The following is a 17,368-nucleotide window of genomic DNA, read 5'->3' on the forward strand; positions in this document are numbered from 1 at the left end:
TTCTTCACCTAGGTTGTGGGAAACTGTCTGTATTGTTTAATCTTGTTCCAAGGGACATTTGTTTAATTGTCTTTCGTAGGAATTTTAGTTTATTTTCTACATTGTTTCATAGGAATTTTTTATTTATAAGAAAATAAATACTTAAGTGCACAGGTTTTAGAAACTATAAAAAGTTTTGTTCCTGAATGTATACTATAAGCCAAACAAATTTAAGAAATCAAAGAAACATGAGGCTGAGATAAATTGATGCTTTAACCAAGTGCACTGGGTGAAGTTTCTGGCCAGACCTTATGAAGGAGTAAAATTTCCTGCATTTTTAATGACTGTGGTAGGATCCCTGTGAAATAAGTTAGGGGTGTATCCTGAAAAGTCAAGCCCATTTTTCATGATTAAGATAATCTAGATTTATGCTTCACATCTCTCCATTAATCATATAGCCCTGATTATTAAATATGAAAATACATAAAAGACAAAAACACTAATGGACATAAGTGATAATATTTTTATTATATTACTAAATACTATATATTTTTTTCACTGTTACAAATTTGTAGATACTACATGAAAGATGATACATAATTTATATTTTATAGTTTGTTGTATGATGTATTTACACATGCAGTTAGTACCGATGCCATGCTACATTTCCTTAGGAGATGCCCATTTAAAACAAAATATGAGCAAAATGTGAGCAGCTTATCTACTGTAGGAAAATACTTCTGGAGAGTGGAATGTATACCAACCTGCACCTGCAAGTTGAGTATTAACAATATTAGATTTAATTTGGACTCCTGGGTCATGTTACTTTTTAAAAAAATACACATAATTTAATTAACACATTTATATCAGAAAAGTTTTTTCCTTCTTTCCTTTTTTCCTCCCAAGTCCCCCCTTTATGGTATTTAGGAAAGAACATAGATACACCAGGATCCACCAGCCAATAATAAAGGGCCACAATCTCAAAAAAAAAAAAGGGGAGGGGGCATTTAACAGTGATACTATTTCAAAAGCAAAACATTAGAAAAATATTGAAGCTAGACTTAAATCAAAGTTAGCACAGTGATTTTTCTGGTTATTAGATATGCCATGGTGTCACCACACAGCCAAGAAACGAGGCATTGCTTTGGGAAGAAAAAGTTAATGCTAAAATTATTTCAGTTAGAATTTGAGATGCTAAAAGACCATTTATTTTAATGTTTTATTTTCATAACATAAATAATCCATACACATCTGTATATTAACAGATTTGCAACTTTTGCTATAACTTTACAAATGCTTAAATTTAAAAATTTACATTTGTAAAAAAATTATATATTTACTGAGCCCATAAAGTTGCAATGGGGCATGATAAATAAAATAATGAGAACCAATTCTATTTTGGTTCAAAGGTAATCATGAAATTAAAAGTAAAACTTCTTAGACATAATTATCTAGAAAGGTAAAGGGGTATTGAATGCCCCTCTCCCCCAAGGCAGTTTAGAGTGTAGGGGGAAAAAAACAACTGAATAAACAACTCAAATCTAAAGTATTAAGTTACAAATTATTTAAATCCAGTGTTCTTTTTACAATAAATGTTCAGGAAGGAACATGCATGCTATGGCAAACATAAGAGCCCGAAAGGGTTAACACTATGTTCATGCTAAGGTGGCTACTGCTGATCTCTGCTGGGCTGCTCGTCTCAGGATTTATTGGCTGAGCCAGAGGATCGACGCAGCTTCATGGACATACGGCTTTTGCTAGTTCGAGGAGACATTGGAGAGGCCAGGTCAGCCCCATCTACCTGCGTTGCTGTGGGAGTTTCACTGGGTAGAACCTCTGAGTAGGAGCCTGTGGGGAAAAGCAAGAGCTTTAGTACAGGTCAGGTTATCCAGCCTCTTATCCCATATAAAACAACCTGTCGCTACTAATTTGTAGCAATGGATCCCAAACCTTTAATGAGGTCTTTTGAGAGGAAAGAACAAGCCCAAAACTTTCTTGTTATAACAGTTTACTAATATTTTATTTAAAACCCAATGATCTGGTGGCTCATGCCATCATTTTAGCAAGAAAGCACTAATCCTTATTTCCAGAGCCAGAATCAAGCAGAGAGCTCCCCAGAAGAAGCAATGGGAAGCAAAATCTTTGGGCCAGAAAGGACAGGGATCCAAAGCAATATTCACATGCAGGACGGGCTTAGGAAGCAGGTAAGAAGGACCCATTCCTATCTCTAGGGCATAGGGTATAAAACCAAGAAAAGGGCCTTCACTGCCTAAACTTGAAAATAACAAGCAATCAGTTCCAAAAGGAATTCAGCACGATGAGACCATTATATATGCTAGGTATTAAAATATGCTTTCAAGAAGGAGGAAGAGGACAAGAATTCGCATTTGAAAGTCAGTTAAAAAGACAAACTGACCCCTCAAAATGTCTCGATTTAGAAGAGATAAGCAATACTTTCTTTTCCTTAAAGTTTTGCAATTATATTATCCAGTCCTAGGAAACAGGCAACCAGTTATATTAGAAGATATAAAAATTTAAAAGCAGGGGATGGGTGTGGGATGGGAATGGGGGAATGAGGACAAATATGTTATACCTTAATCAATAAAGAAATTTAAAAAAAATTTAAAAGCAAAGTTAAGTTCAAATTAGAAAATTCTTTGTGTCATTTATAAAGTAGTTCTTCACCTCTGTACTTTATTTCCATGAACTGATTCTTTAATATACAGCAACTCTACAGAACTTTGCACATTATAGGCTCTCAAATATTTTCTGAATAAATAATAAATTATATTAAAAATAAAAGCCCTTGCCCGGCTGGTGTGGCTCAGTGGTTGAGCGTCGATCTATGAACTAGGATCGATACCCAGTGTGGGGAGTGCAGGAGGCAGCCAGTCAGTAGTTCTCTCTCACCATTGATGTTCCTGTCTCTCTCTCCCTCTCTGAAATCAATAAAAATATATTTAGCCCTGACTGGTTTGGCTCAGTGGATAGAGCGTTGGCCTGTGGACTCAAGGGTCCCAGGTTCGATTCCGATCAAGGGCATGTACCTTGGCTGCGGGCACATCCCCAGTAGGGTGTGCGCAGGAGGCAGCTGATCAATGTTTCTCTCTCATCGATGTTTCTAACTCTCTATCCCTCTCCCTTCCTCTCTGTAAAAAAATCAATAAAATATATTAAAAATATATATTTAAAAATAAAAAAAAACCTTCAAAAAAACAAAGGAAATCAGCAAATATAACAGAATAACAAAATTTAAAAAAATTCTGTATATTTTAAAGCACTTTAATCCAGATTTCTGGGCTCTGTGTACATGGCAATTTTCTTTATAGGTGTCACAAACGGACAGATACACACCATATAGGTTGCAGGCTTAAATTTACACATCTCCTTACTCTGTAGGGAAAGCTTTGGCATATTTGTTAGCCAAAGTAGCACCTCACTGACACTTTAAGCTTGGATATAATTGTACTAGAACTTCCATATAATAAAACATTTGTGCCTAAATTGAAATAATGAATATTTATAAGGAAACACAAGATCATTCAATAGGGATATTGGTCCTACTGAGATGTATCCCTTTTATTAAGAATGTGTCTTGGTAGGACACTTCAAAATGTTTTAAAGGGCAAATGTTCTCATTATACTTATGAACAAACATACATTGTCAGAGAAAAAAAAATTATTACTTATAATCCAGGTCAACTGCCCTGCTTTTCAAAGCAACTTCTTCAATATTATTATTTTTCTAACTGAAATGAGGTTGGCCTTCAAAATACAAGGAGAAGGAATATATATATTTCGGTTCACTTTTACTCATCCTGAAGATCTGAACTGATTGATCGTGGAAAACCACAAGGAGAATATGAACCCATGGCCCTTTTTAGGAAAGCACTGCAGATGGACGGCAGAAGGAAGGTGAAGAGCAGTGGCTCATGCTTTTCTGGTAATGCATAGTACTCCCGGCCAATCATGACAGGCTTTCCCATGGCTATTTACCTTGAGATGGCCAATGTTTTCTAGCGGAGGTTTTGGGAGGAAGAGAACTATCACTGCATTTCTTTCTTTGTTGTAAATGAAGAAATGGAGTAGCGAGCAGAAGTGAGAAAACAAAAGAGAAGATAGATAACAGGCATGAGAGACACTGCAGAATTTTACAGGTGTTAACCAAGGAGCAGAGAAGAGAGTAACCAGGTTTTTAATATGAAATACAATTGGTCATGCAATGTGTTAGAGTGATGATGTATCACAATGAATGCTTTATAAATTAAATGTTATACTTACCAACTAACAAAACAAGTTCAAATAGGAAAAAAGAAAAGAAAAGAATTATCTATGAGAGATGCTATAAACATCTATCTTTCCAAGTGTTCACTATACTGGGGGTATGTTATCCTGATCACTCAGTCATAGCATCTTTAGAGCTATACTTACTGCCCCACATGTTAGCCATAGCTTCCACATTAATTAATTTAAAATTAAATATAAAAATTTGGCTTCTCAGTGAACTTGTCACATGTTAAGTGTTCAGCAGCCACACGTGGTTAGTGGCAAGCATACTGGACAGTGCATTCAGAATATTTTCATCATCATAGAAAGTTTTATTGGAGAACACTGCTTTAGAGTATGCCAAATTCAAAGAATATTTTCCTCAAAAACAGGAATTCCCACGTCTCCCTTACACCCTGCAGCGTGAAATCCCCCCTTCAGTAAACCAAATCAAATCAGGCTTCTTACTGTGTGTAGAATATAGCTCTGAGTACCTCTTCACATTTTAGCAAACAGTTATGGTATATACTCAGCATACCCAAACTCTATAAATAATTTAGAGTAGACAGATCTCAACTTTATTTATTTATATTAAAAACATTTTTATTTATTGACGAGAGAGAGAGAGAGAGAGAGAGAGAGAGAGAGAGAGAGAGAGAGACCAATTTGTTGTTCCACTTACTTATGCATTCATTGGTTGAATTTTGTATATTCCCTAACCAGAGAATGAACGTGCAACTGGCATTTTGGGACAATGTTTTAACCAACTGAGTTCCCTAGCCAGGGCTAGATCTCAATTTTAGATGTAAAGAATACAGTGATTTCATTTCACATCCTATTCTGCCTAAGTACTGATTTATATCACCTGAGTCATAAAGAATGTTAGTTTATTTCTATTATTAATATATCCTCAAGTATAAAGTTTAAAAAGTATCTATGGACTCCTATATTTATGCATACTGTATCTGTTACTAACACTGGTACAGTACTCACACAGACTGTGTCTATATCTTAAAGGTATAATAAATTGACTCACATATTGTGCATAGATTACAATAAACTATTATTACAAATACATGTAACATGATGAATATGACTGTGGGATATACAGATTACATATAGGAACTTAATGAATAATTTATTATTACATATAATATACAGATTACATATAGGAACTTAATGAATACTTTATTATGGCTTTGTTTGTACTGCTTGCTGATAGGCATGACCAGTTTAAACTGCTAAAGTTATAGGGTAGACATAGCCTTTAAAAATATTATAACTTAGAAAGCAATTCCAATTAATACTAAACTAAGAGGCAATGTTATCTGTTAGAAAGCATGGGCATGGGTTAGATAGGTATCGTTAAATGCCAAATTTGTCATGTTATTAGCTTTTGGATCTTGGGCAAACAAACACCAGACAGTTTTCTTATTTGTAAAATGGAGACAATACTAATTATTTTACAAAGTTATGAGGGATGAATGATGACATATGCAAAGATCTTGGCACAGAGCAGGTACCCAATAAGTGTTAGCCCTATAATAAGATTACTAAACACATAAGAGTAAAATTAATAGACTTTGAATCAGAACAGATGAGGATTAGAAAAGAAGGAATAGAAATTAGAAATATTTTTGAAGAAAATGACCACTTATAAAATATAATTGTTGAAATGTGGAGAACACAGCATACCAAAAAGTTTAGTTTTGGGGAAATTAAATAATTTATTTACTCTTATGCTAACATTCCTATACTATATAACCTTATATTAAAGGATGCAGATTACCTAAATAATCTTATGGCTTTAATATTGTTAAAGGAGGTGATAAGTGATTAGCATGGATTCACCACTGAATGTCATAAAGGAAATAACACATTTAAAATAAAATGGCACAGAAATATAGGCAAAGTGGTTTCATTTTAAGATATTCAATAATTACCATTATTGCAACTTAGAACATATTAGTCTAAGCTTGTCATATTTTATCTCCTTACAAATGGGAAAACTGGGTTTAAGATACATTAATTTATTTGAGATCATGTAGATAATAAACAGCAGAACTAGGATTTAACCCAGATCAGTCTGATTCCAAAGTCCATACTTCTCCATGGCAACCTTAAAACTATTTTTAAAAAAGAAGATTTTTTAATGAGTGGTAAAGTAGAGCCTTAAAAACAAAAATATTTTATAATTTCTAATTTGTAAATATGACATGTGATTGGGCATTTTCTCTCTTTCCTCTCTCTTTCAACAGCAAGAAGGGGTTGAAAATATTTACATGAAATGGGTAATTATAATAGTTAAGATCATGGACTCTGAAGTCAGAGTCTGGCTTTAACAAGTACCAGGTGATTCTGGATAAGCAAAAAAAATTTTTTTGTAAGCAAATTAAAAAAAGGAAACCTCATAGAATTGCCATAAAGATTAAATGAGAGAATGCATGTATACTACTTAACACAGCAATTGCTCAATTATTATTTTACTATTATCATTACAAAAATCATTACTTTGAATGAATGTTCTAAGTGGAAATTGAACATAGTAATTACTGTCACAAAAGGTTAATGGCTAAGAGACAACCAAGATGGCGGCATAGGTAAACACCTGTACTTGCTGCCTCTTACAACCACATCAAAACTCCAACTAAAAGACAAAACAAATACCATCCGGAACCACGAGAAACCTGGTTGAGTGGAAGTTCTACAGCTAGAAGGAAAGAAAAAGGCGCACTGAAACTGGGAGGAGGTGTGGAGGTGCGAAAGTGCAGAGGTACGGAGGAGCGCGAAACGGGCTGGCAACTGGGTGTGCTGTTGTTTTTTTTCAATCAGGAGGGAGATACAAGCTCCCGATTGCTCTGAACTCCAGTTCTGGGCCAGACTCTGGGGACCTAGACTCATACGGGGAGAAACTGGACTGTCTGGCATCGGGCAGGAACGCGAGGGTGTCTTTCTCTCAGAGGTGCTCCCAGCGATCACTGTTCCTGCATGGGGCCGCAGGACACAGAGACCCGGGGACCTCTCTGGTGCAGGGCTGACTGGCAGCCATTGCTGCTTGCTCCACCCTGGTGATTCCCTGAGACCCCGCCCCACCCAATTTACAACCCCACCCAAGCTGTGCACAGCAGCTTTTGCATATGAATGGCCTGTCCCTCTTGCAACCTAAAACCTAACAAACTGCAGCTGGGTCAGAGAGCTCCAAAGCGTCCAAAAGAAAGCCTAAGGCCCTGCAGTGGCAGCCCGCATTGCTTCACAGCTGGGCCTCATCTGGGCACTTAGAAACCCCAAAGAGGAGGAATCTGCAAATCTCTCTGTAGCTCCTGCTGGGTGGCATCAGGCAGTGGCTGACTTTGCACCTCCTTGGAGATCTAAGAGCCAGTGTACCCAGTGGTCAGTGTGAGAACATACCAGATTACAACCCTTCACATCCATAAGCAACACACTCAAGGGGCAGACTCAGCACCAAAGCTCCACTGAAGCAAGTCCTGCCCCATAATGGTGTCTCCTGCACAGCAGTTCTTCCATTGTAGACACAGCTGGTCCTCACAGCCAATTGACCTGGAGGTCAATTCCTCCCAGTGATACCAACAGCAATCAAGGCTTAACTACAACAAGACTATGCACACAGCCCACAAAGGGGTGCACCAAGAGTGTCCACCTCAGGTGACTGGGGAGGCTGAGCCACTGGGCCCTATAGGACACCAACCACACAAAGCCACTCTATCAACACAGGGAAGCAGCCAAAAATGTGGTGACAAAGAAACATGTCACAAATGACAGAAATGGAGGAAAGCAAACTACTGGCTATAGAGTTCAAAACCATGGTTATAAGGTTACTCTAGAATCTTCTAGAAACCTCCGAGAAATTTAGTGAGAACCTCAAGGATATGAAAAAGAACCAATCAGAAATTAAGCATACACTGTCTGAAATTAAGAATATACAGAGATCCAGATAAGTGGGGGAGGAACCAAGATGGCGGCAAAGTTAAACAACTAAACTGCGGCCGCGCACAACAATTTCAAAAATACAACTAAAAGACAAAACGTCTACCACCCAGAACCACGGGAAAGCTGGCTGAGTGGTAGATTTACAACTAAGAAGGAAAAAGAAAGGAGCATAAACGCGGAAAAGCTGAGGTACGGAGGCGCGCAAATCGGGCTGGTGGCGGGTGTGGCTTTTTTTCAACCAGAAGGGAGATAAGCTCCCGATCACTCTAAAATCCAGTTTCTGGGGACACGTGGGGACCTAAGGGGAGAAGCTGGACTCTTGGCTATTGGGTTGGAAAGTGAGAGTGACTTTTTTGCAGAGGTGCGCCCAGCAATCATTGTTTACTGCGCTGGAGTGCAGGACGCAGGGACTTGGAAACATGGAAAGGCAGAGACAGCTGACGGCAGCCATCGCCGTTTGCCACGCCCTAGCCTAGTGATGCCCTGAGACCCTGCCCCGCCCTGAGACCCTGCCCTGCACATTCTACAAACCCACCCAGGCTCCACACAGCGACTTTTGCATATAAATGGCCTGTTCTGTGGAAGCTTAACCAAATAAACTGCAACTCCAGTCAGACTGCTCCAAAACCACCAAAGCCCAAGCAAAAAGGAGAAAACTGTAGTTCTTGCTTTAGCTCCTCCTGGGGGGCCTCAGACAGTAGCTGACCTGCACCCCATTGGAGATCCAGAAACTAGGGTATCTAGTGGTCGGTGTGAAACGACACCAGATTTCAACCACTCTCATAAGGGACACATTCAAGAGGCAGACTCAGTGAGCACCAAAGCCCTGCTGGAACAAGTCCCGCCCCATAAACGTGTCTCCAGCACAGCAATTCTTCCGTTATAGACACAGTGGGTCCTCACAGCCAATTGGCCTGGAGGTCAATTCCTCCCAGTGACACCAACAACAATCAAGACTTAACTACAACAAGGCTGTAGACACAGTCCACAAAGGGGTGCACGAAGAGCGTCCACCTCAGGTAACTGGGAGGCTGACCCGTTGAACCAATAGGACACAATAGGACACAAAGCTACCCTACAAACTCAGGGAAGCAGCAAAAATGAGGAGGCAAGGAAACAGATCCCAAACGAAAGAAATGGAGGAGAACAAATGAATGGACATAGAGTACAAAACCACGATTATGAGGTTTTTCAAGAATTTCATGGAAAAGGCCGATAAATTTAATGAGACCCTCGAGGATATGAAAAAGGACCAACTAGAAATTAAACATACACTGACTGAAATAAAAAAATATTATACAGAGACCCAACAGCAGACTAGAGGAACGCAAGAATCAACTCAAAGATTTGGAATACAAAGAGGCAAAGGACACTCCTCCAGAGAAGCAAGAAGAGAAGAGAATTCAGAAAGTTGAAGATAGTGAAAGAAGCCTCTGGGACAACTTCAAGTGTACCAACATCAGAATTATGGGGGTGCCAGAAGAAGAGAGAGAGCAAGATACTGAAAACCTATTTGAAGAAATAATGACAGAAAACTTCCCCCACCTGGTGAAAGAAATAGACTTACAAGTCCAGGAAGCACAGAGAACCCCAAACAAGAGGAATCCAAAGAGGACCACATCAAGACACATCATAATTAAAATGCCAAGGGCAAAAGACAAAGAGAGAATATTAAAAGCAGCAAGAGAAAAACAGTTAGTTACTTACAAGGGAGCACCCATACGATTATCAGCTGATTTCTCAACAGAAACTATGCAGGCCAGATGGGAGTGGCAAGAAATATTCAAAGTGATGAATAGCAAGAACCTACAACCAAGACTACTCTACCCAGCAAAGTTATCATTCAGAATTGAAGGGCAGATAAAGAGCTTCACAGATAAGAAAAAGCTAAAGGAATTCATCACGACCAAACCAGTATTATATGAAATGCTGAAAGGTATTATTTAAAAAGAGGAAAAAGAAGAAAAAAGTAAAGATAAAAATTATGATCAACAAATACGTACCTATCAACAAGTGAATCTAAAAGTCAAGTGAATTAATCTGAGGAACAGAATAAACTGGTGAACATAATAGAATCGGGGCATAGAATCGGAGTGGATTGATAATTCTCAGGGGGAAAGGGGTGTCTATGTGGGGGGTACGGGAAGAGACTGGACAAAATCATACACCTATGGATAAGGACATCGGGGGGGAGGTAAGGGCAGAAGGGAGGGTGGGAACCGGGTGGAGGGGAGATATTGGGGGGGGGGGGGAAGGAGAAACAATTGTAATAATCTGAACAATAAAGATTTATTAAATAGCCAAAACCAGTTTGGTTCAATGGATAGAGTGTCGGTCTGCGGACTGAAAGGTCCCAGGTTCGATTCCGGTCAAGGGCATGTACATTGGCTGCGGGCACATCCCTGGTAGGGGGTGTGCAGGAGGCAGCTGGTCGATGATTCTCTCTCATCGATATTTCTAGCTCTCTATCCCTCTTTCTTCCTCTCTGTAAAAAAATCAATAATATATATATATATATATATATATATATATATATATATAAAAGATTTATTAAATAAATAAAAAAAAGAATATACAGAGATCCAACAGCAGACTAGAGGATCCCAAGAATAAAGGCAAAGATTTGAAATACAAAGAAGCAAAAAAATACCCCATCAGAAAAGCAAAAAGAAAAAGAAAATCCAAAAATATGAAGATAGTGTAAGGAGCTTCTGGGAGAACCTCAAGCGTACCAACATCCGAATTATGGGGGTGCCAGAAGAAGAAAGAGAGCAAGACGCTGAAAACCTATTTGAAGAAATAATGACAGAAAACTTCCCCCACCTGGTGAAAGAAATAGACTTACAAGTCCAGGAAGCGCACAGAACCCCAAACAAGAGGAATCCAAAGAGGACCACATCAAGACACATCATAATTAAAATGCCAAGGGCAAAAGACAGAGAGAATATTAAAAGCAGCAAGAGAAAAACAGTTCGTTACCTACAAGGGAGTACTGATACAACTGTCAGCTGATTTCTCAACAGAAACTATGCAGGTTAGAAGGGAGTGGCAAGAAATATTCAAAGTAATGAATAGCAAGAACCTACAACCAAGATTACTCTACCCAGCAAAGCTATCATTTAGAATTGAAGGTCAGATAAAGAGCTTCACAGACAAGAAAAAGCTAAAGGAGTTCATCACCACCAAACCAGTATTATATGAAATGCTGAAGGGTATTTTTTAAGAAGAGGAAGAAGAAGAAAAAGGTAAAGATAAAAGCTATGAACAACAAAGTGACAACAAATACATATCTATCAACAAGTGAACCTAAAAATCAAATAAATAAAAAATCGGATGAACAGAATAAACTGGTGAGTATAATAGAATCAGGGGCATAGAAAGGGAGTGGACTGACAATTCTCTGGAGGAAAGGGGTGTTGGGGGTGTGAGAAGAGATTGGACAAAAATCTTACACCTATGGACGAGGACAGTGGGGGGGGGCTAAGGGGGTAAGGGTATGGGGTGGGGTGGGAACTGGGTGGAGGGGAGCTATGGGGGGGGGAAAGAGGAACAACTGTAATAAACTGAACAATAAAGATTTATTAAATAAATAAATAAATAAAAAAGGTTAATGGCTAATAATTTTAGGCTAACCTAATGATATGATTAGGAATCTGTTTTTAAAAACACAGAAAACAAATTTATAGTTGATGATATATGTTGAAGGAAACTGATTTTCCTGTTGGCATTTACAAAAATTATTTTAAAGATTATATTCTACCTAATGAAGCGGTAATATGCAAATTGATCATCACTCCAACACACAAGATGGCCACCACAAGATGGCCGACAGTGGAGGGCAGTTAGGGGCGACCAGGCTGGCAAGGGAGGGCAGTTAGAGGTGACTGGCCAGCAGAGGAGGGCAGTTGTGGGCAATCAGGCCAGCAGGGGAGGGCAGTTGGTAGGGCAACCCCCTGCAAGGAAGGGCAGTTAGGGGCAACCTGGCCTCCAGGGGAGGGCAGTTGGGGGTGACTAGGCCTGCAGGGCAGGGAAGTTAGGGGCAACCAGGCTGGCAAGGGAAGGCAGTTAGGGGTGACCGGGCCACCAGGGGAGGGCAGTTGGGGGCAACCAGGCCAGTAGGGGAGGGAAGTGAAGGGCAACCAGGCCGTTAGGGGAGCAGTTAGGCGTTGATCAGGCTGGCAGGGGAGTGGTTAGGGGGCGATCAGGCTGGTAGGCAGAAGTGGTTAGGGGCAATCAGGCAGGCAGGCAGGCAAGCGGTTGGGAGTCAACAGTCTTGAATTGTGAGAGGGATGTCCGACTGCCCGTTTTGGCCCGATCCCACCCGGATCGGGCCGAAACGGGCAGTCGGACATCCCTCGAGGGGTCCCAGATTGGAGAGGGTGCAGGCTGGGTTGAGGGACACACAGCCCTCCTCCCCTCCCCCGTGCACGAATTTCATACACCAGGCCTCTAGTATATATATATAACATCTTCTGAGTTCCTAAAATATATTCTTTCAGGTTACTTCAGAAAGTAAAGTGCAAAATGACTTTTAAAGAAGAACACTGAGCTTAAATGGTTACCTAAAGCAATGGCTAAATTTTGATGATTTGTTCTATCCAAAGGTTTAAGAGATGGATCTGATCATCATAACACTATCCCATCTATATGTGGCAATACAGATTTTATGAAATAACAGTAAAATAGATTAGAATGAAGGATGATTTGACACTACCCTAGGTTTTCATAATCACTCTTATCTAGATTAACTCTTATTCTGATGGCATACATAGAAATATTTGAATCTTATTACTAATTTTTATAATATTTATTTAAATAGCAGCCTAACTTAGTTCGATTCCCAGTCAGGGCACATGCCCGCGTTGTAGGCTCAATCCCCAGTGTGGGGCATGCAGGAGGCAGGAGGCAGCCGATCAATAATTCTCTCTCATCACTGATGTCTCTATCTCTTTCTCCCTCTCCCTTCTTCTCTGAAATCAATAAAAACATATTAAAAAATAGCAGCCTATAAATTTTCTAAAGGTAATTATAGTTATATGTAGGTATAGGTATGTATATTTATGTGTGTATATGAATATGTGTAAATGTGCATATATAGAGTCAAACACCAATCAATCCTTTAATTTTTAAAGTACTAAAATTTCTACACTTAATTTGCAGAAAAACAATAATTCCAAGTGGAGTTATATACTAGCTCAATACTACACAATAAACATTAAACATATTTATGGCTGGTGATATTAAAAAGACAACACTGGAAAAAATGAGTGCTATTTTTAATGTTGAAATTGAGAAAGACAATGTTTATTGTGCTTTTCCAGCAAAAAAATCCCGTTTCTTGTTGGCATTCCATAATTTCTTTTATTAAAATAAGGCTTGATTTGCAAAGACAATGTGCTATTAGGGAAAAATATCTAGATTTTGAACTACCAATGTAATTTGGTAAAGAAGAGGAGTAATTTAATTGCAGAGTCAGAGGAGAGGTGTTCATGAATATTAAAAAAGTTAAAAAAGAAGGTCACTGTAAAACTTTTGATATTTTCCACACACATGCCTGACAAAGATAACGGGATTTTTCCTGTAATTTTTTTAAAAATAAGGGACAAGAACAATCTAATAATGTTTTAATGTAGTTATCATGATGTCACACTTTGTTGATCTCCCATATCTCCCCCTCAATGACCTTAGGGATAAAAATAATTTCCCGTAAGTATCAGTCTAATGCCAGAGTCCATTTTGAGAAAATACAGTTATGAAATTTATGGAGCAACTATGATACACCAAAAATGCTTCTCATATCTATTTAAATAACACTAAAAATTATTTTTTAAATCTTTTTTTGTATTTTAATGTTATCACAGTTGGTACATTACTGTTAAATAGAAAGTAGGTTTTAGTTATCTTAAATCAAGTTGTCAACTTAAAAATAGTATTTTTCACATTATTCCGTCAAATAAAATTATGTTATAGGATTGGTTAGAAAGATGGTATTTTTTATATGACTATCATGTTGGCATTACTTTAAACTTAATTTCAAATTATTGCATTAGTATTGATCAGTATTATTTTATATACATGAAGTATGCATAGAATATTTAAAGTTAATTTTCACTTGCAATTATGAATGCATTTCCTCAGTGTGGCAAATTTTATCATCTGTTAAAAAGTAAAAGTGAACCAAAAAACTTCCCTACTGCTATTATGTGGTTTATTTCATGTGTTCTCTCCCCCACTTTCACTTACACTTTTAAAGAGAGTTCTATATGTATGGGGTGGTTTAGGACAGAAAAATCTGAGGTGACTGGAAAACAATAAAACAATCATTTATCAGGAACAGAATGCTTTTGTTACTGCAGAAGTAAATATTTCATTTTTATATTGTGTTGAACCGAGAACCACTCTGCTAAAAATTTCTATCTTTAATAACTACACAGTCTGCAAAAAACATATAAAAAGGTATTTGGTAATACTGGACCAAGTTATTTACAGCAAAAACAACCTCTTAGAGTTTGTTTCTAATGGTTCCTAAAGGTAAAGACAATTAAAAAAAATTAATTGAATGTTCTACAGCATGCTGTATCACAATTGAGCTGTTTTGCACTAAATAAAGTTTTCTTCTTCACTGCACCCCCAAAAAATATTTAACTGAAAGAATTTTTAGCATGGCATTAGGTTTATGTTAAAATTCACATCTGCATTACTATTTAGATAACTGTCAGTTTTATGTTAAACAAGTTGTAAATAAAATACTGGAATATATTAAAAAATGAAGCCAAAAGAGCCTTGACTTGGTTACTGTATCATTCTTTACTTAATGCCTCAGAAAGTGAGAATACTATTTACTTCCCCTATTATATATATATATAAATATAGGCAGTCCTTGGGTTACGTCGGACTCAACATACGTTTCGTGGTTACGTCGCAATCTCCCATTTATTTATATATAAAAAAAGTTCCGTCATTTTGACGTATGTACATATGTGCTTTATGTTTTTTATTATTTATTTACCACAAGTAAAGGTCAGGAATTTTTCCTTTCTTTTAATTTTTTTTTTTACTGTTTCACTTCATTACGTGGGTTCCGACTTACGGCGAAAATCGTGTTACGTTGCACTGTAGGAACGGATCTCCGACATAACCCGAGGACTGCCTGTGTGTGTGTGTGTGTGTGTGTGTGTGTGTGTGTGTGTATGTGTGTGTGTGTGTGTGTGTATCCGGCGAAATATGCAGAATAGGCAAAATAGAAAGGAATATGAAGAAGAGGAATGTGAAGGACTCCAGTTGGTAAACAACTAGAACATTAAAAACGACACCCTTTCTACATTTAAGGGGAAAACTTAGTCTGAGTGTGGTCCCATTATCAATATTTTTCAGTTGTGAAATATATAGCTTGACTATGTGATTCACAAAAGTATTATTCATATCTATTTTAATAATCTAGTCTATTTATCAGATATTCTCTATTATTAAAAAGGACATTTTCAGGTATACTTAACTAGTTTTTATTTTGTTGTTCATTAATTTACTTTTAATATCTTTCTTTTGCCATCTTTCTTTATGCTAAACTGAATAATTTTAGATAGTATCAATCCATTGAAGTGAATCTTAGGTTTTTTAATGTCTCTTTCAAAAGATTCAACCTAGTCATCATTGCTAATAAGTCTTTTATATTAATCAAAAGAGCTCTAAGATTTTAGGTATAATTATTTTTCTAATGCCCAGTTAAATGATCACAGAAATGGAAGCTTTAATTTCATCGACTAAATCTCAATTGAGAATTACAGTAATTTTTTTTCAAATAAATTGGGCAAGAAAAGGAGTACTGTACCTTTAAGCTTATTTAACATAGAAAAAAATTAAAAAAGAGAATTTGAAGGGTTACCATAATAAACTTCAAGTATACTGTATTATCTTTTCCTGCTTCCTTTGAACTCATTAAAATAGTCAGGTGCCTAGTACAGTGCAAGGCACACAACAGAACAACTATTTGGTGAGTTAAGATACTCAATAAAAATGCAACACATTATAAAATACAAAGACATACCATTTCAGTTCAGTAGTACTACTTTTTCATGCTGAGAAACAAAGAAGGTCAATACAAGAAGGTGTAACTAATTTCAACCAAGGGGTTTATTATTAGTTATTTTTTATACCAGAACCAGTGTTAGTGTTTCATGCAGACTGGGTTAGTAAGTATAATTCTGGAAAAAATTTAGTGACCATTTCTGAAATGTTTAGTATGAACCAGGGCAGTGTTAAGTTTGCTTACTGTTTGAGTTACAAGCTTAGTGCTTGCTAATTAAAAAAAAAAGGAAATAGGGGAAGAACAAAGAATGTTTTGGTTGACACTTTGTCTTACCTTCAGATAAACAGAACTGATATTTAATGATCTAAAGAGGGAAAATAAAATAAATAAAACAATCATAAGGAGTACAAAGTATTACAGAATAGGAAGGCCATGAGTCATTTACTTTTTACTGATTCCTTCAAAATTAGTTAATAGTAAAAATGCAGTACCCTTTTATCATCTTTAAATATTATAAAATAATTAACTATTTTAAGTCCTTTTAAATCTAGACCATTCAACTTTATTTGCAAAATTAGAGATAAGACAATATTCTTGGCCATAAAATTCAATGCTCTAAAGTTGACAGTGCATGTTCAACTTGTGTTTCTTTCGCAGATACTTCCTTCAGTAATGATTCCGTGAAAAACAAAAATCACCGCCCATTAGCTCAGATAAAATGTGGTGTATGTACTTCTATGAAGACTGTTGACTTTCAAAGAAACTCCATGTAGGTAAAAGAAAATATGAATCAAATTTATAGGCCAGATTCAAATTTTAAATAATGATGAAAAATATTTATATTTCAATGTTGAAACTGGAATTTTATTCAGGCATGTATTCTATTATTTTAAGAGTTTTTAGAACAAAAGGGTATTGCATTTCAAGTTCAAATAATGACAAGTAACGAATACTTGCTTTTAATCTTACCAGCATCCGGTGGTAAATGATGGTAGGGAGCTGGAGAAAAAACCTGCGCCGCAAAATCTTCAAATGTCGTTGGTTCTAAATGGTGCTGGACAATTGTTTGCAGGTACCGTGCTCTCTCCTCATAGCTGATTTCCGTCAGTTAAGGATGAAGTTAATGCAGCTTATATTGAAAAAGAATAG

At 37.2% G+C, this 17,368-nt stretch overlaps 1 protein-coding gene across 2 annotated transcripts in view; it reads right to left on the reverse strand.

The window, feature by feature from the left end:
- Window positions 1–494: 494 nt before the first annotated feature.
- The window catches only part of RALGAPA1 (Ral GTPase activating protein catalytic subunit alpha 1), a 273,811-nt gene continuing 256,937 nt past the window's right edge, over window positions 495–17,368 (reverse strand). For both annotated transcript variants that reach the window (XM_054716552.1, XM_054716551.1), the window contains exons 39-40: window positions 17,189–17,313; window positions 495–1,827 (exon numbers count right to left, since the gene is read on the reverse strand). In XM_054716552.1, coding sequence (XP_054572527.1) covers window positions 1,679–1,827; window positions 17,189–17,313 — 274 coding nt within the window. In that variant the 3' untranslated portion in view covers window positions 495–1,678. The remainder of the gene's footprint in view (window positions 1,828–17,188; window positions 17,314–17,368) is intronic.

Source organism: Eptesicus fuscus, chromosome 5 (assembly GCF_027574615.1).
Source record: "Eptesicus fuscus isolate TK198812 chromosome 5, DD_ASM_mEF_20220401, whole genome shotgun sequence".
Classification (NCBI taxonomy): Eukaryota; Metazoa; Chordata; class Mammalia; order Chiroptera; family Vespertilionidae; genus Eptesicus; species Eptesicus fuscus.